This window comes from Triticum dicoccoides, chromosome 5B (assembly GCF_002162155.2).
Source record: "Triticum dicoccoides isolate Atlit2015 ecotype Zavitan chromosome 5B, WEW_v2.0, whole genome shotgun sequence".
Classification (NCBI taxonomy): Eukaryota; Viridiplantae; Streptophyta; class Magnoliopsida; order Poales; family Poaceae; genus Triticum; species Triticum dicoccoides.
The window spans coordinates 532,037,230-532,059,616 of record NC_041389.1 but is presented as its reverse complement, the minus strand read 5'-3'; the positions used below and the strand labels follow the sequence as shown (position 1 = coordinate 532,059,616).

At 48.1% G+C, this 22,387-nt stretch overlaps 2 protein-coding genes across 2 annotated transcripts; one reads left to right on the top strand and one right to left on the bottom strand.

The window, feature by feature from the left end:
• Positions 1 to 3,026: 3,026 nt before the first annotated feature.
• On the top strand, positions 3,027 to 5,844 carry LOC119311391 (serine/threonine protein phosphatase 2A 57 kDa regulatory subunit B' alpha isoform-like). Its single transcript, XM_037587029.1, has 2 exons — positions 3,027 to 4,487; positions 5,326 to 5,844. Exons 1-2 carry the CDS (start codon positions 3,393 to 3,395, stop codon positions 5,644 to 5,646), a joined length of 1,416 nt encoding a protein of 471 aa, XP_037442926.1. The 5' UTR covers positions 3,027 to 3,392; the 3' UTR covers positions 5,647 to 5,844.
• A 229-nt stretch (positions 5,845 to 6,073) lies between these two features.
• On the bottom strand, positions 6,074 to 10,403 carry LOC119311392 (tetratricopeptide repeat protein 1-like). The gene is made up of 5 exons (XM_037587030.1): positions 10,136 to 10,403; positions 9,136 to 9,315; positions 7,221 to 7,347; positions 6,982 to 7,095; positions 6,074 to 6,544 (listed from the first exon to the last, which is right to left on the bottom strand). Exons 1-5 carry the CDS (start codon positions 10,286 to 10,288, stop codon positions 6,429 to 6,431), a joined length of 690 nt encoding a protein of 229 aa, XP_037442927.1. The 5' UTR covers positions 10,289 to 10,403; the 3' UTR covers positions 6,074 to 6,428.
• Between the last annotated feature and the right edge of the window lie 11,984 nt (positions 10,404 to 22,387).

Sequence of the window (22,387 nt, the reverse complement as noted above, 5' to 3'; positions counted from 1 at the left end):
TTTGATCCTTCTTTTTCACCAGCAGGACCAGCGATGCAAATGGACTGGTGCTAGTGGTGATAAACCCTTTGGCCAGCATCTCCTTAACCTGAGCCTCGATCTCTTCCTTCTGCTCTGGTGTGTATCTATATGGTCGAAGATTCACTGGTTTTGCTCCTGGTAGTAGGGGAATTGCATGACCCCACTCCCTATGTGGTGGCAGCTCTGTCGGCTCCTGGAAAAGATCCTGGTACTCGTCCAAAACTTGCTGAATAGTGGCCGGTATAGGAGTGATTTACACTTGCTCCCCACTCATGCTCAGCAATACCACATGTGCAATGGAGTTGTTTTTCTCCAACTCCTGCAGCTCAAACATGAATACAACAACCACAGTTGGGGAAGCGTTTGTCAGGCCCTGCAACAAAACACTCCTCCCTTCATGCTAGAACTGCAAGGTTTTGGCTCCCCAATCCACTAGCATCGGTCCACATTGTTCCAACCAATCCATTCCAATCACCATGTCATAACAGCCCAGTGACAGCACCCTGAGATCAATGGTAGATTGGTGCCCCTGCGTCGTCCATTTGCAAGCAGGTATGTACCCCGAACAGGAAAGCACTCCTCCGTCCGCGATCTTCACTGACATAGGTGCCATCTGTTGCACCCGATTTGCCACACTTGCTGCTACATCCTCGCCGGCAAAGCTTTGAGAGCTACCTGAATCCACCAATATCAACACCTCTCGCTCTCCTATCTATCCCAGCAGACGGACTGTGCGCGGGGTTGTTTGCCCTGTCATGGCTAACTTTGATATGGACATGAGTATCTCTTCCTTTGAATCAGACTTAGCTGCGTGTCTGTCTTGGTCTTCGTCCTGCAGCAGCTCGAGCAGTTCCTCCACAACATGCAGCTGGACGGTGGCTGCGCAGTGGTGGCCCTGGCCCCAGCGTTCGCCGCATTTAAAGCAGAGTTCTCTGGCACGGCGATAGTTGCGGAGCGCGGCTACGCGGTCCTCTCCTCGCCCCTGTTCAGGGCGACATTCTGCCGCACGCGCAGCGTCCAGTGCCTTGCGGTCTTCAGCTATACTGCATGTGTGCCTGGCAACGGTACACGATGTGGTACCGCTGGCACAACGATCGTTGGTGCTTGTCGCGCTAGAGGTCGTGGCGGCGCTGGATCGTACCGTCTGTACTTGTGCCGCGACATCGCCTCCACCATCTCTTCCTGCAATAAGGCCAAGGAAAACACAGAGTCCAAGTTTTGTGGTCGATGTAAGGTAACACCAACACGAATTTCAGCCTTTAACCCATCCAGGAATTTGGGTTGTAAAGTAAATGGGATCAAAACCCGAGTTATGAGCGAGTATGTGATGCATTAACTCCTCAAACTACCCCATGTACTCCTCTACTGATCCTGTCTGTTTCAACATGTTAAACTGGCGAAGATGCATTTGGTATTGATCCCTACCAAATTTGTCATTCAGAGCTGAACACAGGCCCTCCCAAGTGGACAAACGACTCGCGGACTCGTGCAATTGCAGCCAACGAGCAGCTGTGCCCGTGAAATGTAAAGTGGCTACCCGAACCCAGAGATCTGACTGAATGCCATAGACATTGAAATATTTTTCGCACCTAGATCTCGAGAACTGTGGATTTTCCCGTCGAATTGGGGAAAATCCAGTTTTAGCAGTGCCCAATGATGTGTGTGTGTGGCAATTGCCGCGCACCTTGCGGCGGCTCCTAGGTAATCATGCGACTCAATCCTACGCCTAGAGATGCAAAATTCTCCGGTGGGGACTGAGACGTGCCCTTGACCGGAGGCGGCTGCAAGGTGGTGACCATCCCATGAGCCACACCCCCGGAGTTGAAGTTCTCGCCGTGGCCACTTGGCCCGTGGTGCTCGGAGCCCGTCTTCGGAGGAGACGACGCCTGACGCACCACCCCGTCCTCCGCGGCGTCGCCTGGAGTCGCGAGCGCCGGGTGAAGGGTGATCCGCCCCACTTGGGTACGGAGTTCGTCGAGCTCGCGTTGCAGGTTCGAGACCGCCGTCCGCGAAAGCTCGAGGGACGCCTGGATCGCCTCCAGGCGAGCGTCGTTCGCTGCGCGCCCCTCATTGACGGATTGGATCAGATCCGCGAGCTGTGTCTCCATCACCGTCGTCTGCTTCGCCTGCTTGGTCTGGTAGCGAGGCTTGGGGCACGCGGTCTCCAAATCGACTGACCTCTGATACCACTTGTAATAGCCCTGATTTAGACGAGGATTAGGAGTGAAGAATTGCAGGGAAGGGGATCTAGGAGGAAGGGGAAGGAGCCTGGTAGGAGAAGAACAACTTCTCGATCTGTTCAGATGCTAGTTTATTGATGCCCCTCACACACACAACCGTGAGGCTTAAGTACAACGCGGCCGAAACCCACCCACTCACACCTACTACCCGGTCACCTCGGGCCCATCTGCCAGCATCGCGGGACTCGGCTTCGCCCTCGTCCTCCTGTCTTGCGGGTCCAGCTTGTCAGCGCCTAGCGGTGGTAGTGGGGTGGCGGCGTCAGTCGTGACATTATTACAGGCCGAAAAGGAGCAGTAGCGGCCGAGCAGGTCGACGCACGGCCACCAAAAGCACCACTGTTGCCTGCTCGTGTCAACTCGCCAGTTACTGTGACCGTGAGCGGGGGTCCGCCATTTTCGCACCGCATGCGGTCGACCAGCACAGCACAGCACGGTCAACATTGGATTTGCCGTTTGCGTGGTGCTGGTGCATGCTCTGTCTCGGTCTCACTCACCCCTCACCTCAGCTCGCCTGCGCTGCGAACCACGAGGACCACGGCCACACCATCACATGCCCAGCAATAGCAGCACCAGGCCACCAGCCGAGCAGGCAGCAGCGTCGAGCCGGCTAAATCCACCGCCCGCGCGCTCACGGCCTCGCCAAGGCGCCAACGCCAGTGCCGGCCGGACGTGGACGTGGACGTGTCAAGGACGCTAGGCGCCAAGGGTGGCGCATCGGTTCTGCCTCCCGCGTATAAAGCGACGCCCCCGGTGCGTGCGTGCGTACCCGCGGGCCCTCTCGCTCGCGACCTCTCTATCTCTACAAAGGTGGCGACGTGACGAGCCAGGAAGAGCTTGGATTGGGGCTCAAGTAGACTGCATCGCGGCCAGCGGCCAGCGGCCAGCAGCTAGGCGCCAACGACCACCCTGGACGTCCTCCCCAACGCGCGGCGTTTCCCGAGCGCGCGACCGTCCGGGCGGCGAAACCACCGCCACCGCTTGGCGCCTTCTTCCTTCCTTGAGTTGGGCCTCTTTTAAGTCTCCCGCCCCGCTGCCGCCCGCGGTGTCTCTCCGCCCGTGACGCCCTTGATAGCGCGCGGTGCCGTCGCTGCGAAGGTGGGGTCCTCGTCGCTGCTCAGGGGGTGCTGGCCGATGGGCGCCGAGGTGGAGGTCGTCTCGAGGGTGGCGCCGCCGAGGGCGCCGGGCAAGAAGAGGACATCCACCACGCTGCTGCACCTGCTCCAGCTCGACAACCCCGACGGCGTCTTCGTGTTCGCCGCGGCGGCGGCGGCCAACAAGCTGCCGCCGCCGGAGCCGGAGCCCGAGGCCGAGAGCCTCATCGACAAGATCGCCTCCTGCTGCCGGGTCTTCGCGTTCGCGGACGACGACGCCGCCGAGCGCGCCGACGAGCGGGACGCCAAGCTGGAGCGGCTCGAGGAGGTGCTCGCCGCGGTGCGCTCCAGCGGCAAGAACCAGCCGCCCGGGCTGGACCACCTCGTCATGGTCGCGCTGGTCAAGATGTTCGCCGCCAACCTGTTCCGGACGATGCCGCCGCCGGCGACGTGCCCGTCGGTGCTCGCCGAGGCGGCGGACGAGGAGGCCCCCGCGGCGTCGCTGCTCCCGTCGTGGCCGCACCTCCAGGCGGTCTACGACGTGCTCCTCGCCGTCATCGCCGCGGCCGACGCCAAGGCCCTCCGCAACCACATCGACCGCCCCTTCCTCACGTCGCTCCTGGCGCTGTTCGCCTCCGAGGACCCCCGCGAGCGCGACCGGCTCAAGACCGCGTACCACCAGCTCTACGCCAAGCTGACCCCGGAGCGCGCGTTCATGCGCCGGTCCATGGCGGCCACCCTGCTGGCGTCCGTCCACGAGTGCGGCGGCGGCGTGGCGGAGCTGCTGGAGATCTGCGGCAGCATCATCAACGGCTTCGCGGTGCCGCTCAAGGAGGAGCACCGCGGGTTCCTGCTCCGGGTGCTGCTGCCGCTGCACCGCGCGCGGTGGCTGCACGCCTACCACCGCCAGCTCGTCTACTGCGTGCTGCAGTTCGTGCACAAGGAGCCGGGGCTGGCCGGCGCCGTGGTGGAGGGCATCCTCCGGCGGTGGCCCGTGACCAACTGCCAGAAGGAGGTGCTGCTCATCGACGAGCTGGAGGAGATCGTGGACGCCCTGGACCAGCGCCAGTTCGACGCCCTCGCCGCGCCCATCTGCTCCCGGATCGCGCGCTGCGCCACCAGCTGCAGCTCCCAGGTAAAAAAATCGCTTCCGCTTAATCACCACCGCTACGTCAATCAATACTGCACGTACGTACCAGGTTTATATATGATCGAAATTGAAATCTTAATCAAGTGGTAATTTAGAATGTCGAGCTAGAGTAAATCTCTGAACCCAAGGCTTCAGACTGACATTGGATTGCAGAATATACCGTTAGAACACGTCGCTTTAGTTTTAACTTTTGAGGAGACCCGTCCATACAACAGCCTCTGCTCCGTTCAGTTAGTTGGCTGCATGTGGGGGAAGAAAGCTTGCAGGCGGTGAACAGTAGTTGATCGAAAGTTTGGGCGATTGGTAAAGAGGCTTTATAAAGTGATGTCACTTTGGCTAATCAATTTGTCGACTTCATGCACGTACCACTACTGCACGGTTCGTGCAATTGGGGTTCAAAAACCTCACTTTTCTGCCGCCCCCATCCACCCAAAACTCTCTTTCAGTCCCGATGCAAATGCAATCCGTCTGGGAATGCGGCCTCCCGAACGGAACATGGCCGTCACATGCCGATGCCAACTCCACTGTGCACCCACACTCACAGTGGAGGGAATGTGGAGCTGTGGTACCCTGCCTGCCACGTACAAGTGTACCCCTCCAGCTGAATCATTCTGAATTGCATTAGTACCAACTACTAGCTTTGCAAAGCGGCTTTGCAAAGGCGATGATTTGACCGGAGCAAACGTTCCTTGTCGTGTAATCCAGCCATGGATAATTGCCCTACCCTATCCTTAGCACTAATCATAATACTACCATCACTTGACTGCTTTGATGATGAGTGGTGGGCTGAACGAGGAAAAAAATTATGTGTTTTGATTTGCAGGTGGCGGAGCGGGCGCTGTACGTGTGGAACAACGAGCGGTTCCTGGAGATGGCGTCGGCCGGCGGCGCCATGGAGCGCATCCTGCCGCCCTTCGTGGCCAGCGTCGAGGACAACCTGGAGCGCCACTGGAGCAAGTGCGTGCAGCAGGTCACCGCCAGCGTCAAGGCGCTGCTCCTGCAGGTGGCGCCCGACCTCTACGACCGCTGCTCCGCCGACCTCGCCGCGAGCCGGGCCGAGGCGGACGCCCGGGCCGCCGCGCGCGACGCACGGTGGCGGAGGCTCGAGGCGGCCGCCGACGCCAATGGCCTGAGCGGTAGCTAACGAGCGTGGCGTTTTGTTTGGGCTTTGTACATTGCGTGATGACGATGCCGGCCGGCGTGGGCCGCTCCCGCCGGCGGGCGCCGCAACTGATGGCGCGGCGTCGTGGCTGGCAAAGTACCATGTTGGTTTCAGCCACGACACGACGCGGCGAATACTGCATATTCGTTGATACAATGAAAAGTTTGTCACGTTTTCTTCCCTATAGTTTACGCAAAATTGCAAAAAAAATGCAGAAGGCATGAAGTCGAAACCCATCACTGGCGATCACGTGCATAGAAACTAAATTGCATGATGCGAGGCTCAAAATTGAACTCCCTAGCATGATTACGCTCTGACAGGCCAAGCAAATTTCTCTGTTCCTTGTAGGGCAAATAAAATCATGAGATGGACCAACAGGTGAGAAGCTAACGATCTGCCATAAGAGCAATTCGACAACAGATAGTGCATCCATACAAGAAAAGAAAAATGAAGAGCCGTTTACAAAAACAACTTAGTGCCTAGGCAGCAAATGTACATGCGTATCATACGTGAAAGCACTGAAGGAGAACAATCGCGCCACCATGCGTATCATACAAAAACAACTTAGTGCCTAGGCAGCAACAAATAGTCCAAGAACGGTCAGGCTCATCTTCAGATTGAGCGTTCTGACTGCAGGAGTGCAAGACCATTACATAACTTATCATGAACAATCGCCACCAGGATTCAAAGGATATACTGGAGACTCCCCCTCAATGGACACCGATCCATGTTCCTCTGTAAAATTCATTATGCTATATATGCTACTACTTCTGGAAAGAAACGGAGTACGAGCCAGTGTTTGGATCCTTGACAGCTTTGAAATTGTCCACGCTCATCCCAAACCGCCCCAGCACCGAGTTGCCCAGATCTTTCAGCTTTGCTGCATCACATAAATTCAGATGGGGAAAACATGAGCAAAGAATAAATCAATCAAATGTTCACAAGGTCTGAGGGTGCAGAGCTGTGCATGAGCCTAAATGGGGCTTTCCATATGACAGAACCATGGTGTCTGAATAATTCAGAATCCTTACTCCTGCTGAATAATCCATTTTTGCTCAACAAAAGTTGGGAGGGCATATGAGCTATGTAAAACATTGGTACATTCACGGCATATATTCTTATGACACTTTTAATCACTAAAGAAAATTGTGCCAGCAAATAACAACACAATCGTGAATGCCGTGCAACCAAATATCATCATCGACAGGACTAATACGTTACTATACATATATAAGATGGCTAGAGCTGTGAACTACACTGGAAGCATAAACAAAGATAAAGCTGTTATAAAGTCTAAACATTAGCGGAAGATCTTACCAAGCATTTCCTCCTTCATCTTTTCCTTTTTCTCTGCTGCCAGTGGCTCAAGTCGGAACAATGATTTCTTAGCCTGTTGATTTGAAGGATCTAGCTCAATGATTTTTTTCATATCTGCAAAGAGGAACAATGCTCAAAAACTTAGCACTGGTGGAACATGAAAAATGGCATAAAAAATTATGTGAATGCACTGACCTAAAATTGACAATATAAAGCACATAATGAGGATAAAATCTAACCAGCAATAGCGTCATCATAGTTTTCAAGCTTTTCATGTGCTTCTCCCCTCCGAAGCAGAGCTTTCAGATATGAAGGATTCAGCTCAAGCGCTTTGGTGCACTCCTTAATTGTTTCATCATATTTCCCCTAGATCACATGAAGTCAGCACCAGAGTTTGCGTGTGATGAGATATGACAAAAATAAAAACCCTCACTTAACAGAAACGCTCATTCAAGTACATAAAGGGCATTTGAAATTAGACTACAAATCAAAGATTTCATCGACCACATAACATATTAACATGGCCTAGTCTAGCACGTTTAACAGCACAGTTCTTAGCAATGAGATATCAAGAAGGGTGCCCAAGCACTTCTTAGCAATGAAATATCAAGAAGGGTGCCCAAGCACTTCTTAGCAATGAGATATCAAGAAGGGTGCCCAAGCACAGGTGAGCTCTTTATCCTGATGTTTGGTATGCATGGGGATTGACGCACCAGAATGCATACAGTGTTGTATGTGTTCAGTATTTTTCACACTGTGGTGTTTAAACAATTTCTGGCTGACACATGGTACTGCTATCCTAAGGATGCAAGCGGACGGCATCTGCATGTCCACGGCTGTCCGCGAAGACTTTTCTGTTCGCGGACATGCGGACGCCATCCGCTTGCATCTATCCTGACATGAAGAGGTCCCACTCACACAAGACATGATTGGACACCTTTCTCTTTACCATTAATATACTTATGCTGCAGCAGCCCATTCATTGTGCAACACCATTATTCATCCTAATTAGCACCAGATTAGGACAGATTGATTGCATCACCACCACAATGGATGTTTCACTAAATCAATCTTGGCACCCAAGTTTTTAACCAGTCAAAGTACAAGATATTGGCATGAATGTGAAAAAAATCAGATCAATTGTGCAGTAAAAACCTTTGCACGAAATGGTCTGCATGGGGAATAAAAGTTGATGAACAAAACAAATGCTCTAGACATCCGAACTAGTTGATGACCCATCCAGCACTGTTGCTGCTACAAATAAATTATCGATTCACAAAAAAAATGCAGCACTACAAATTGCATGGATGCAGCAGGAAATCAATTGATTTGTGATTAACCGATATAAGATCCAAAGAAGAAGAAAAGGAGCATTGTCAAGCAAACAAGGAACCACACGCATGAGAAGTCACCTCGGCCCTCCACCAAGAATCCACCTGCACCAACTCAGCGCACGTCGGCATGGCCGGAGTCAAGGGACAAGCCAGATCCACAACCTCTGCCCGCAGGAGACGGGGGGCTTGCGTGATCAGTCACTCAGGCAGCCAGAGCCGAGGAGGGAGACTACGGATCAGGCACTCAGGCAGTTGCATCCATGTAAATAACACCTCTCCCCATGCGTTGCAGCGCCCAATCACCGCAGCCCACCGGATTCCTCGCCGTCTCAAGTTGGATAGAACGAGTGTTGGCTCCAGCCCCATCCCATCGGTAGAAGAGAGATCAGAGAAACGAGAAGATGTGATGAGAGAGAAGCTAAAGGCATTTACTGTCGTCAGAGTGCCGGCCTCTGTATTCCCTATGCATATTGTTCCGTACATCTTACACTAAATAATAAGGACGCACATCCCTAGGTATCTGGATGGTCCACACAACAATAGCATATGTGCTCGGGAGCCAAATCGCTGCTCCCTGCTTTCTACTGAGATTACACAGAAAACAGATAAAAGTAATGACATTCCTACAGTACATAAGGAATGGATAAACCGTAGATAAAAGAAATAATTATATGATGGTACCATACCATCTTCATGCAATGATAATACTATGACCGAACTACTGCATGTTCACATCAATGTAAATGGGCAATAATGGCAGGCAAATGTGGATAGTATCCGATGTCCTCCGAGTTGTCAACAGACCAGAAAAATGTCTTACCAACTTCAAGAAACATACAGCACGATTTGAATGGCATGCAGAGGATATATCTTCAGAAGATTCCAGTTCAGCAGCAATTTGCAGTGCAATTTCATATTGTGATAATGCATCCTCGTACTGTCCAGCTGCAAAATGCTTGTTTCCTTCTGCTTTTGCATCGTTTGCTTGGCTTCTAGCTTTCTGCACCAAGTTGAAGGGAAAATTTTAATACAGGAAGGCAAAACTCTTCAACGTGATGCTCTAGGAAATGCCCACTTGCCCAGCCCAAGATAGCATAAAAAACAGCATAGTAAGACATGAAGTTCCATCAACAATTTCCAGAAGCCTATTTAGAGGCAGTTAGTAGCAGCAGTCCAATAATTTATCAAAGCAAGAAATTTGGCTAGTCATTGCTTCATTTATTACAGACCAGAACACTTAAAATGATCCCGTGAAAGAAAAAGTATGGAAATAAGCTTGGAAGGTAAAATTTCAGGAACAAGCTCTGCGCAAAATCTTGCGCTGCCACTTCAGCTAAGTTAGTTTCGTACAGCAGTCATATGATAGAGAGTATTGTATTCAATTCAGCCATTCTTACTTAAGTTTTTCTAGAGTGCATTGTCGATTATTTGCCTGCTACATCCGAGGAATGAGAACGCCAAATCATGAAACTAACCAATGGTGCCACCTGCATACTAATACTCAACCACGATAGTTGGTTCAGGACAATATCATCTAGTAAGGCAACATATACACTTGTTTCATAAGAAAATCTGAAGGGTCCAACAAATTAAAGAGACTAAATTCATTAGCTGACTGAGTGGAGCGCAATCGATCATCAATTATCATGCACTAACTACGAATCCTTGCATCCTCGCTCTAAGAACCAACCCACAAATGGAACCCTCGCGGCACGGCACCACCATATGTCCTAATCAAAGCTTCAGGGTCGGGATCTCAAATTCGAGCACAGAAATCAAGAAGGAGAACGGGTTGATGGATGGGGTGCTCGGGGCGATACCTCCCGCAGCTGCTCGTCGGTGAGCGCGTCCTCGAAGGCCTCCTCGTCCTGCTCCGCGCCCCTCGGGTCCGGGGCTTCCACGAACTCCGGCGGCGAGGAGGGGCGTTTCGTCTCCTCGCCCTCGTGCTCCGGCTCGAGCTCGATCACCACCATCTCTCGCCTCCGGTGGTCGCCGCCGTCCGCCCGCGCCGATCGAGGGTTCGCCCCCAGTCCAGCCGCAAGAGCAGTCAGCCCGCTAGGGGGAGAGACAGAGGAGAAGATGATTTTAGTGTGCTCACGGCGATCCGGAACAGCCTACTAGACCCACGAGGAGTAGAGGGAAGAGGCCCTGGGCCCTGGGAGCGTGTAAGCTCACGTTGGGCCGTTACATAACAACTTTGAATTGATCTTGTGTATTTTCTGAGTCTGAGTACTTAAGAAAATCAACTCAAAAAAAGAGTACTTAAGACAAATACCCTCAAATATACTTAAGAAATGTCAATCATAACTTGTTCAAAATCAACGTAAGATATTCTTTCACTTGAACACTAATCATATGGAAAATAGTCATTTATATAAAATAAGTATTCATGTTTCCTGGGAAAATTGTTCTGACTACACACAGATTTTGTGAAAAATAATAATATAAATACATGAACACTTATTTCTAGCATATGAACATTTTTTTTCAAAACCATAAACATATTTTCGAGATACATGAACATTTTGAGATACACGATTTCTTCATAAAACAATAAGTGTTTATTTTCCGTCCTCCATGTATATTTTTCAATTGCATTTATGTTTCTAAGAATAATATTGTACGCATTGTTGTAGATGCTAGAAGAAGAGGCCTGGCAGAGTGTTGAAGTACTCCCCACTTGTGCCAAAAGTAAGGTGTGCCTCTATACATTGCATTGGGCAAGGGTAAGGCTTGCCTTATATAATCCTTCACCAAACCCCACCTGGTATGGGAGCTTCTAGCACTCTGCCTGTCATTTATTGATGTAGATGCCAGACACACCTTTAGACATGCACATTAACCCAGCTAATGGAGATGAGAGGAGGAAGAAGGAAAGAAATAAGGTAGCAACTAGGCTTAGTAATTACAATGTTAATTTATTTCTTGTTTTTGTTTGTGCAATGGACACAATGTTTAATGTTTTTCATAATACCCACCTGACCGCCACATTGATACATAAGTTACTAAATGGAAACAAACTCTCATGGTTCATGTTCACCATCAGAAATTTCTAGTGCTTGCTGTGGAAATTTCATACTGCACCTTCTTGATGTGTGTTGAATGGACAAGCAAAACATGGGATGGTGATAGATGCTAAGATCCAAGAATTCAAACCCGGATTGGACATGTTGAACATATTGCCATGCCTGGTTGTTCTATGTAATATGTGCTAATTTTGCAATGTCACTTCACTAGAGTGTTCCACCTTTTTTTTGAGATTGCTCCTTTATACTGTTGGAGAACGTTGCATGGGAAACAAAATTTTCCTACGCTCACCAAGATCAATCTAGGAGATGCACATCTACGAGAGGAGAGATTGAATCTACATACCCTTGTAGATCGCTAAGCGGAAGCGTTAAGAAACGCGGTTGATGTAGTCGAACGTCTTTGCGATCTAGTCACGATCCGTCCACGGACTCCTGATCAAGTGTCGAACGGACGACACCTCCGTGTTCAACACACATACGGCTTGATGACGCCTTCACCTCCTCGATCCAGCGAGCGATGGTGAAGTAGTAGCTCAAGTTCTCCGGAAGCACGACGGTGTGGTGGCGGTGGTAGTGGAGAAATCTGAAAGTGCGTTAAGTCAACTAGAGGGGGGTGAATAGGCAATTTTTACAAATTCGTCACTGAGGAATTTCAGGGTGAGGAAATTCCTAAGTCACGAACAACCAGCAGCGGAATAAGTACTCAGGTATAAGTATAATAGAGCAACAACAGAGTTATCATGATGAAATGAGAACAAACACAAAGTACAGAAAGCGTAAACATAGGATAAGCAGGCTGAAGACAATGTGACTGAAGAATTGGATTGAGGAAATAGAGAAAGTCTTCAGTCAAAGTCTTCAAACAGTAATGATCAGGTTCATCAACACATGAATGAGGAAACGAAAGGGTTGAGGAAGACTAGTAGGCTTGGTGAAGACAATGATTTGGTAGACCAGTTCCAACTGTTGTGACAGTTGTACGTCTAGTTGGAGCGGCTGAGTATTTAAACTCAAGGACACACAGTCCCGGACACACGGTCCTCACCGTATTCTCCTTGAGCTAAGATCACACAGACCTCGCCCAACTCGTGGTAAGTCTTCACAAGTGACTTTCAAACCTTCACAGACTTGGTCACTCATCGATCCATAATTCCTCTTGGATGCTCAGACCATGACGCCTAACCGTCTGGAGGATACACAGTCCTCAAAGGTAACAAGCGTCGGTTCCACACAGGAACAATCTCTTCAGTGATGCTCAATCACTTTGGGTTTGTAGGTGTTTGGGTTTGGGATTTGGGTTTTCCTCACTTGATGATTTTCGTTCAAAGTCCTCGGAGGATGGGATGCTCTCAATTGACAAGTGTCAGTTTCTCTCGGAGCAGCCAACCAGCTAGTGGTTGTAGGGGGCGACTATTTATAGCCTAGGGAACAGCCCGACATGATAAGACATAAATGCCCTTCAATGATATGACCGTTAGGTGGTAAGATATTTTGGACAGCTGGCGCGTAGCACAATAACGGTCGGATTTGAGGTTCGAATTCCTCGGGGCAATCATGTTCCTCACTGTGTAGGCAATCCACACTGGCGAATTCCTAAGTCCTCAGTCAGAACAAATTCCTCGGAGACCAGAAGATCTTCGTCTCTGTCGCTGAAGAAATTGACTGAACTGATATGAGATTTCCAATGGCTTCACTCGAAAGGACTGGGTAAGTGTAGGATTTTGAGATGAGCATCACTTGGAAATCAGTTTCCTTAGTATTAACTCGACCCCCTTTAACAGTACGATGTTTCCTATGACTCAAGAAAGAGAAAATGAAACTACGAAAACAAAAGTCTTCACACTTCATAATCCTCGCATGAATATCCAAGTCTTCAAGGTCACACCAATTTTTTCACTTTCAAAGTCTTCAGGAGAACCAAAGTCTTCAGCTGAAGACATTCATTTTTAGGGGTCGACTTTCACTGTAAATATCAAACTCCTCATCAACTTATAGAACCTGTGTACACTCACAAACATATTAGTCCCTTAACCTATAAGTCTTCAATAAACCAAAATCACTAAGGGGCACTAAATGCACTTACAATCTCCCCCTTTTTGGTGATTGACGACAATATAGGTTAAGTTTTCAACGGGGATAACATATGAAGTGTAAATACTCATATTGAGGAATTTGATTGCAAGATATATAAGAACTTCCCCTGAAGATGTGCATAGTGAGGAATTTGCTTTTGAAGCAGTGCACATTTGAAGAGTAGAATCATGGAGATCTCCCACTATATCTTGTAATTCATACACGCATTTAACATATCGAATGAAGAATTTGAAATGCATGATGAAATATGGTGACTGATGTAATTCAACATGCGTGCATAACATAGATGAGGAAATAGCATGCAAAAAAACAGAGCAAAAGTATCAGGTCACCATCGGACTTAAGTTTGCAACTCGATCCAACAAACACTTCAGAAGAGCGAGAGTTGCAACTTAACAAAAAAACGCCCATATAGATAGACCCGCTTGAAGACTAACTCAGAATTCTCCCCTTTTGTCATCAAATGACCAAAAGGGACGAAAAGTGAGGACTAACGCCCCTGAAGAATTTATCCATGAAGTTGATGGAGGAGCGCCAACGTTGTTGGGGTCGATTGTTGGAGTAGGGCCTGCCACAGTGTCGTCCAAATCTTCATTTTCATCAATGTCGCATGATGAAGAAAACGAGCTGGCCACCAAAGACAAAACTTCGAATTTCTTGAATTTCTTCATTGGTCGCTTAGGCCAGTGGAAGTCCTGCTTGAAGCCCATCTGCTTAAGATCTTCTTCACCGTAGAGATGAGTCAGAACAGCCAGGTGCAATCAAATACTTCATGGAGGTAGTAATGGTTCTTCTTCACTGAATTGTGTGTAGCAGTCATGTTGTGAAGAATTGAACCAAACTGACGCTTGGCCCATTTGTGGTTGCGATCGACCTTCTGATGAAGACCGAGGAGAAGCTCACAATCAGTCATCGCCCTTGGAGCTGTGCCTTGAGGATTTTGCTTTGAAGCATTGGCGGCAGAGTCATGAGTGGCAGAGTCGTCATTGGTGGAGTAAGATGCAGCTTTGCGGAACTGTCCATCCAATGGACGAATGCCTTCATCAATAATAGAAGTGGCCTTGCCCTTTTTATTAGCTGAGGAAAACGTCTACTTGATGAATTCAATGGGGGGCAGATAGCTGCCATGGTTGAGTGTGGCAGCCTTGTAATTGATTGAAGACCTTGATTTGAGGAATCTCATAATCCAGGGAGCGTAAGGCTTCAATTCAAAAGGAGACAATGCAACATTTGCCAGAGTCCTCATGAACAAGTCATGGTAGTTTATTGGAATACCATGCATGATATTGAATAGCAGATTCTTCATTATGCCAATGACTTCTTCTTCATTCGAGTCGTGGCCTTTGATTGGACTCAATGTCTTGGTCAGGATGTGATAGACAGTCCATGGCACATATAGAAATTCCTTCACGAGGAATTTGGTCCTTGGGGCTTGATCGGGCTTCAGCGGCTTCATCAACACTTGCATGTAGTGATCTGTGAGTTCAGGTTCATGATACATAAGACGCGCACCTTCAAGGGAAGGACTGACAGGCAAGGCATGAAGCAATTCAGAGGCTGGTGCTTTGAAGTGAGTGTTCTCTGTCATCCAGTCCAACACCCAAGAATTTATATCATCATAATTTCCTGTGATGTGCAGCATTGCATAGAACTGAAGAATTAGTTCTTCATTCCAATCACATATATCGGTGCAGAAGTTGAGCAGTCCAACATCATGTAGAACACTAAGGACCGGTGTGAAGCACGACAGCGATTCCATGTCCACATGAGGAATACGCTCATGGTCAAATATTTTTTCCTTATCAAAAAGCAGTGAAGAATAGAAGTTTGCTTGGCTGGCAGTCCAGAAACGCTTTCTTCAAAGACAAGCAGTCATATGGGTTGTATTCTATGAAGAGCACGTGCTCGTGGAAGAAGTCATTAGCTTTGAACTTCGACGTCTTTGAGAACAGATTCTTTGGCTTGGGCTGAGGTGTATCAGTCAATGTCTTCACAACCTCAGGAATCACAGTCTCAGGAGCCGCAGGCTGAGGAATTTCAGTTTCTGCTTCTGTAGCAGCCTGAGTCTCCTTTTCTTCGGTAGCTTTATCATCAGCACTAGTGGCTGGAATTCTTCAGGCATGGTAAGAAGAGGTGCTTGAGGTTCATCAGATCCTTTGGGAATTTCTTCAGACTGGACTGGGGACTGAGGAATCTGTTGCAGTGGGGTGAACATGGGGGAATTGGGGTGATGACTTTCCTAATAGTCATCATTCAACACTGGAGTGGTGCACCCAATGTCCACGTCTTCTTCTTCTTCATCCATTTCTTCAACAGCTGCCTCTTCAGCCGTGAAATAAGGCATGGGCGATGATACCAGAGGGGTTGAAGTGACATTGTCCACTTCAATTTCTTCATCCATCTGCTCTGTCGAAGCAATAGAAGGATCTTCTTCATCAGATTCACTTGGAATATAGTAACGTTCACCAAAAGGAATAATTTCCTTTGATGGCATGCTTGAAAGAGGAACATCATCTATTGGATTTGCAAATGAGCTGGTCAAAACCTTCGCCTTCTTGGGAGCAGAAGACTCTGAGGAAGCAGATGCTTTCCTTTTCTTCAGTGCAGCTCGCTCCGCAGCCTTGGTTTTCTTCACTTCTAATGTAGAAGGAAGAATGGGACTTGGTGTTGGCGCAGGAGGAACAGAGGAAATTGGTGAAGTTTCTTCAGGCACAACTGATGCAGTTGTTCTGACTTGTTCAGTTTCTTCAAGCACAACGTCAGATGCTTCGGCTGGCCTGTCTTGTTCTTCTGGCGCAACACTAGTGGTTGCCCTGGCAATTTCTTCAGCAGATGGAATAGCTTCATCAGCCCTGGTGCTTTCAGTTTCATCAATAGCCTGATTTTCATCAGCGGTGCTGGCATGTTCTTCAGTAGGCTGTGCAGATGTTTCAGCTTGAGGAATTTCAATGTGCGTTGGAGCAGCAACATTGGGTGTAAATCCCTTCGCCATTTTGACGAATCTGACTTTGGCTCCCAGCCATTCTGCCTTGTAGGCGTCAAATTCATCATTGAGTTTCTTGATCTCAGATTGCAGAGCGACAAGTTCTTCAGGCGATAGCGCTCGAACGTTGTCCTTCAGAAAGCGTTATTTCTTGTACTGGGCTTTCTTCACAGACCTGGATTTCTTAAATTTCCATTTTTCTTAAGAAATGAAGACCGTCAACATATGACTTTGGCCAGGTGTGAGGTTTAATTCTGGTAAGGGAGTGTTTGGGTCCTTGTGCCACATGTCAATGAAGTGCAGGATCTTCTTCAAATCCAACATGAGTGGCACAACACTGCCCTTGGCTCTAGCGGCCCTTTGCTGTCTATCTCTGATGATTTCGGCTAATTGTTCATCATCAGCTTCGTCATCTTCCGACGGCACTTGGAAGGCAACTTGCTTCTTGTGAGGACTTGGTCTGGTGCGTTGTCCAGCAGTAGCCTTGGTCTTCAGCAAAGTGGGGCCTGTTGAAGACTGAGGAGGAACTGACGAACTTGCAGATGCTCCTGAGGCAATTGAGATGCCTGTGGTCCTCTGGCAAGAGGCGAGATGCACAGGTGCCGAGGACTTTGTTGGAGGAGCTGAGGGTTTTGCAACCCAAGGAACTGGAGCAGCTTGAGGAATAGGCCGTGAGGGCACATATGAGCTTGGCCGTGAGGGCATTGCTGAGGAATGTGGTTTCCGAGCAGGCTTCTTCAGCATAGCCTTCTTGCTAGTAGAGGCCTTAGCAACGGCAGCAGCTGAGTCTTCGTTGAATTTCCTCACTGCTTCTTTGGCCTGTTTGGCCAACTTGGCTTGCCGCTTGGCCCATTCATCAACATAGTCCTCACCGCGCTTGATGCTAGTGGGATCAGCAATTTTGCCAGGTGCCAACGGAGGTCTTGGGCAAGGAGGGTTTAGAGCGAATTTCTTCATGTACTTTGGAGTAATATATCTGTATTCCCTCCATTCCCGTGTCCATCTTCGTTCAATTTTCTGAATGCACACCTTGCGCTCATTCTTTGTTTCCTTTCCATGAGTTGCCTCATCTGGTGTGCAATACCCTGCATATATGTCATCATGGATTTCAAAAGCAGTGTTAACTTCCAGTTTCTTCCCTCCCTTCTAAGGTTTCTTGACATCAGCCATTTTCTTCAGCTAAGAATTTTGAACTATTTGAGTTCTATGAAGAAGTATGCTGCTTTTCTTTGAGGAACGCTGCAAATGAGTTAAGTTGATGAGAACCTAGTGATTCAGCAGCAGACATGTGTACCTGTGAACGGAGTATAGGTGTGAAGAATTTGGAGAGGTCATATGCGTTCTCAGAAGTTTTTGCAAAACGGAACAAGTTTGAGGAAATTGACCAGATATGTCTTGAAGAATTTCACTAAGCGTTCTTTGACTTAGGTTCTAGAGTTGTATGGATTGTGAAATTCACACAATTGAGGAATCTTGAGGGAAAATGTCACTTAGAGAAACAGATCAAGAACAGATGATTGTGTGAGGTGTTTAGAGTGTGGAAGTTGAAGAATAAATACCTTTTGAAGATTTTATCGAAATCATCAAAATCAACAAAGGCATTAAAAGTAACTTTTAATTACCCTTGACAAAGAACATGATGAACTAGGAGTGTTAGATTTGGAAGTTCGTCAGTCCAGATCTTCCATGCCCTAACTTGGCAGAGGAAGACAACTACGGCGGCGGCGGAGTGAAGATATCCATGGCCGGCGCGAGTACGACGGAGACGAGGTCGAGGGAGTGAAGCTCTTCCTCACCGGCGACGATGAAAGTAGCGGCAGTGCTAGGGCTTGAGAGCTAGAGCGAGGGGAGTGAGATCGAGTGGGGTAAATGTAGTCTGAGGAGGGTGAGGGGTATTTATAGGCGAGGTGAAAAACCGCTCGCCTGAGGAAAATAGACGAACGTGCCTGATACGTCTCCAACGTATCTATAATTTATGAAGCATTCATGCTATTTTATTATTTGTTTTGAATGATTACGGGCTTTATTATACATTTTATATTACTTTTGGGACTAATCTATTAACCGGAGGCCCAACCCATATTGTTGTTTTATTGCCTGTTTCAGTATTTTGAAGAAAAGGAATATCAAACGGAGTCCAAACGGAATGAAACCTTCGGCAGCGTGATTTTTGGGAAGAATATCACCCAGGAGACTTGGAGTTCACGTCAGAAGATCCTCGAGGAGGCCACAAGATAGGAGGTCGCGCCCCCCTACTGGACGCTAATAACCCACAAGTGTAGGGGATCGCAACAGCTTTCGAGGGTGAAGTACAACCCAAATTTATTGATTCGACACAAGGGGAGCCAAAGAATATTCTTGAGTATTTGCAGTTGAGTTGTCAATTCAACCACACCTTGATAACTTAGTATCTATAGCAAAGTGTTTAGTAGCAAAAGTGATATGATAATAAAGGTAACGATAGCAAAAGTAAAGATAATGTTTTTGGGTTTTTGTAGTAGTTGTAACAGTAGCAACGGAAAAGTAAATAAGCGAAGAGCAATATGTGAAAAGCTCGTAGGCAATGGATCAGTGATGGATAATTATGCCGGATGCGATTCCTCATGCAATAGTTATAACACAGGGTGATATAGAACTAGCTCCAATTCATCAATGTAATGTAGGCATGTATTCCGTAAATAGTCATACATGCTTATGGAAAAGAACTTGTATGACGTCTTTTGTCCTACCCTCCCGTGGCAGCGGGGTCCTTACGGAAACTAAGGGATATTAAGGCCTCCTTTTAATAGAGAACCGGACCAAAGCATTAACACATAGTGAATACATGAACTACTCAAACTACGGTCATCACCGAGAAGTATCTCGATTATTGTCACTTCGGGGTTGTCGGATCATAACACATAATAGGTGACTATAGACTTGCAAGGTAGGATCAAGAACACACATATATTCATGAAAACATAATAGGTTCAGATCTGAAATCATGGCACTCGAGCCCTAGTGACAAGCATTAAGCATAGCAAAGTCATAGCAACATCAATCTCAGAACATAGTGGATACTAGGGATCAAACCCTAACAAAACTAACTTGATTACATGGTAAATCTCATCCAACCCATCACCGTCCAACAAGCCTACGATGGAATTACTCACGCACGGCGGTGAGCATCATGAAATTGGTGATGGAGGATGGTTGATGATGACGACGACGACGAATCCCCCTCTCCGGAGCCCTGAATGGACTCCAGATCAGCCCTCCCGAGAGAGATTAGGGCTTGGCGGCGGTTCTGTGTCGTAAAACGCGATGAAACTTTCTCTCTTTTTTTCTCCCTGAGACGGAATATATGGAGTTGGAGTTGAGGTCGGAGGAGGTCTAGGGGACCCACGAGATAGGAGGCCGCGCCCTAGGGGGGGGGGGCGCCCCCTTGTCTCGTGGACAGGCCGTGGGCCCCCCTGGCATTAATTCTTTCGCCAAACATTCTTATTAATTCCAAAAAGTGCCTCCGTGGATTTCCAGGACATTCCGAGAACTTTTCTTTTCTACACATAAAATAACATCACGGCAGTTCTGCTGAAAACAGCGTCAGTTCGGGTTAGTTTCATTCAAATCATGCAAGTTAGAGTCCAAAACAAGGGCAAAATTGTTTGGAAAAGTAGATACGTTGGAGACGTATCAACTCCCCCAAGCTTAAACGTTTGCTTGTCCTCAAGCAATTTAGTTGATAAACTGAAAGTGATAAAGAAAAACTTTTACAAACTCCGTTTGCTCTTGTTGTTGTAACATGAAAAGCCAGCATTCAAGTTTCAGCAAATATTACGAACTAACCATACTCACAATAACACATAGGTCTCACAATTACTCACATCAATAACATAATCAGCTAGCAAGCCATAATAATAAAACTCAGATAACAACACTTTCTCAAAATAATTATAACATGATATAACAAAATGGTATCTTGCTAGCCCTTTTTGAGACCACAAAACATAAATGCAGAGCACCTTTAAAGATCAAGGACTGACTAAACATTGCAATTCATGGTAAAAGAGATCCAGTCAAGTCATACCCAATATAAATCAATAATAATGAATGCAAATGACAGTGTGCTCTCCAGTGGGTGCTTTTTAATAAGAAGGACGATGACTCAACATAAAAGTAAATAGATAGGCCCTTCACAGAGGGAAGCAGGGATTTGTAGAGGTTCCAAAGCTCGATTTTAAAATAGAGATTGAATAACATTTTGAGAGGCATACTTTCACTGTAAACGCAACAACTATGAGATGGTTGTATCTTCCATACTACATGCATTATAGGCAGTTCCCAAACAGAATGGTAAAGGTTTATACTCCCCCAACCACCAACAAGCATCAATCCATGGCTTGCTCGAAACAACGAGTGCCTCCAACATACAACAGCCCTGGGGGAGTTTTGTTTAATTATTTTGATTTGCTTTGATCTTTTTGGATCATGGGACTGGGCATCCCGGTTACCGGCTGTCGGTGTCAAAACCGGCGGATCTCGGGTAGGGGGTCCCGAACTATGCGTCTAGGCGGATGGTAACAGGAGACAAGGGACACGATGTTTTACCCAGGTTCGAGCCCTCTTGATGGAGGTAAAACCCTATGTCCTTCTTGATTAATATTGATGATGTGTGTTACAAGAGTAGATCTACCACGAGATCAAGGAGGCTAAACCCTAGAAGCTAGCCTATGACATGATTGTTGTTCGTCCTACGGACTAAAGCCATCCGGTTTATATAGACACCGGAGAGGGCTAGGGTTACATAGAGTCGGTTACAATGGTAGGAGATCTACATATCCGTATCACCAAGCTTGCCTTCCACGCCAAGGAAAGTCCCCTCCGGACACGGGACGAAGTCTTCAATCTTGTATCTTCATAGTCTTGGAGTCCGATCGATGATGATAGTTCGGCTATCCGGACATCCCCTAGTCCAGGACTCCCTCAGTAGCCCCTGAACCAGGCTTCAATGACGATGAGTCCGGCGCGCATATTGTCTTCGGCATTGCAAGGCGGGTTCCTTCTCCGAATAATTTATAGAAGATTGTGAACACCAGGATAGTGTTCGGCTCTGCAAAATAAATTCCACGTACCACCGTAGAGAGAATAATATTACACAAGTTCAATCTGCTGACGTATTTGGTGGCGTGACGTCACACCACTACCAAGCCTTTACTAGAATTGTTTTTATTGTACCACCTCAGCGCGTTTAGCGAAGCGGTTTCCTTGGCACGTCTTGTCGAAGCAGAGATCGTGTTCCCCTTATTCCGGGATTCCCATTAATACGGACGTGGGTAACCCGACCGCGCCCGTTGCCGCGCCTCCTCCATCGAAGGCGGGTTCCAAACGGTCATGGGGACGGCTCTTGGTATTCTCCCTCTTTATAATGAGACCAAGGCCCGTTCTTTTTCTTCAATCCTCCATCGAATCCGCCTCTCGCCCCAAGTTCCAACACCCAGGGCTCTAGATTCGGGTACTTTTGACCTTCGACAATGTCCGGCTCCGACCTACGAGGCTGATGGAAGCTCTCTCCCGTCACGGAAGAGGACGTGCTAAAGTTGAGAGACGCCAGGTACTTGACCTACGAGATTTCGCATAGGTTGCCTGCCCGAGGGCAAGTTATTCCTACTCCCGAGCCCGGCGAGAGCGTCGTGTTCGTGTCTCACCTCCGTCGGGGTTTAGGCTTCCCGATAGATCCCTTCGTGAGGGGGCTCATGTTTTACTATGGACTGGAATTCCATGACTTGGCTCCGGAGTCCATCCTCCACATCTCATCATTCATTGTCGTCTGCGAAGCCTTCCTCCGCACTACCCCTCACTTCGGCTTGTGGCTCAAAACCTTCAACGTGGAGCCGAAGATGATTGAGGGGAGCCAGGCAGAGTGCGGCGGGGCGGTTATAAGCAAGAGGGCCGATGCTCCATGGCCCGAGGGCTCTTTTTAGGAGGAG

What these genes read in the sequence shown, in the direction of transcription:
- LOC119311391 (XM_037587029.1), top strand. Translation starts at nt 3,393, where the DNA reads ATGGGCGCCGAGGTGGAGGTCGTCTCGAGGGTGGCGCCGCCGAGGGCG. An exon ending in CCACCAGCTGCAGCTCCCAG is followed by an intron (nt 4,488 to 5,325) that starts GTAAAAAAATCG and finishes TTTGATTTGCAG; the next exon opens with GTGGCGGAGCGGGCGCTGTA.
- LOC119311392 (XM_037587030.1), bottom strand. Translation starts at nt 10,288, where the DNA reads ATGGTGGTGATCGAGCTCGAGCCGGAGCACGAGGGCGAGGAGACGAAA. An exon ending in CTGTATGTTTCTTGAAGTTG is followed by an intron (nt 7,348 to 9,135) that starts GTAAGACATTTT and finishes CATGTGATCTAG; the next exon opens with GGGAAATATGATGAAACAAT. An exon ending in CTATGATGACGCTATTGCTG is followed by an intron (nt 7,096 to 7,220) that starts GTTAGATTTTAT and finishes TCCTCTTTGCAG; the next exon opens with ATATGAAAAAAATCATTGAG.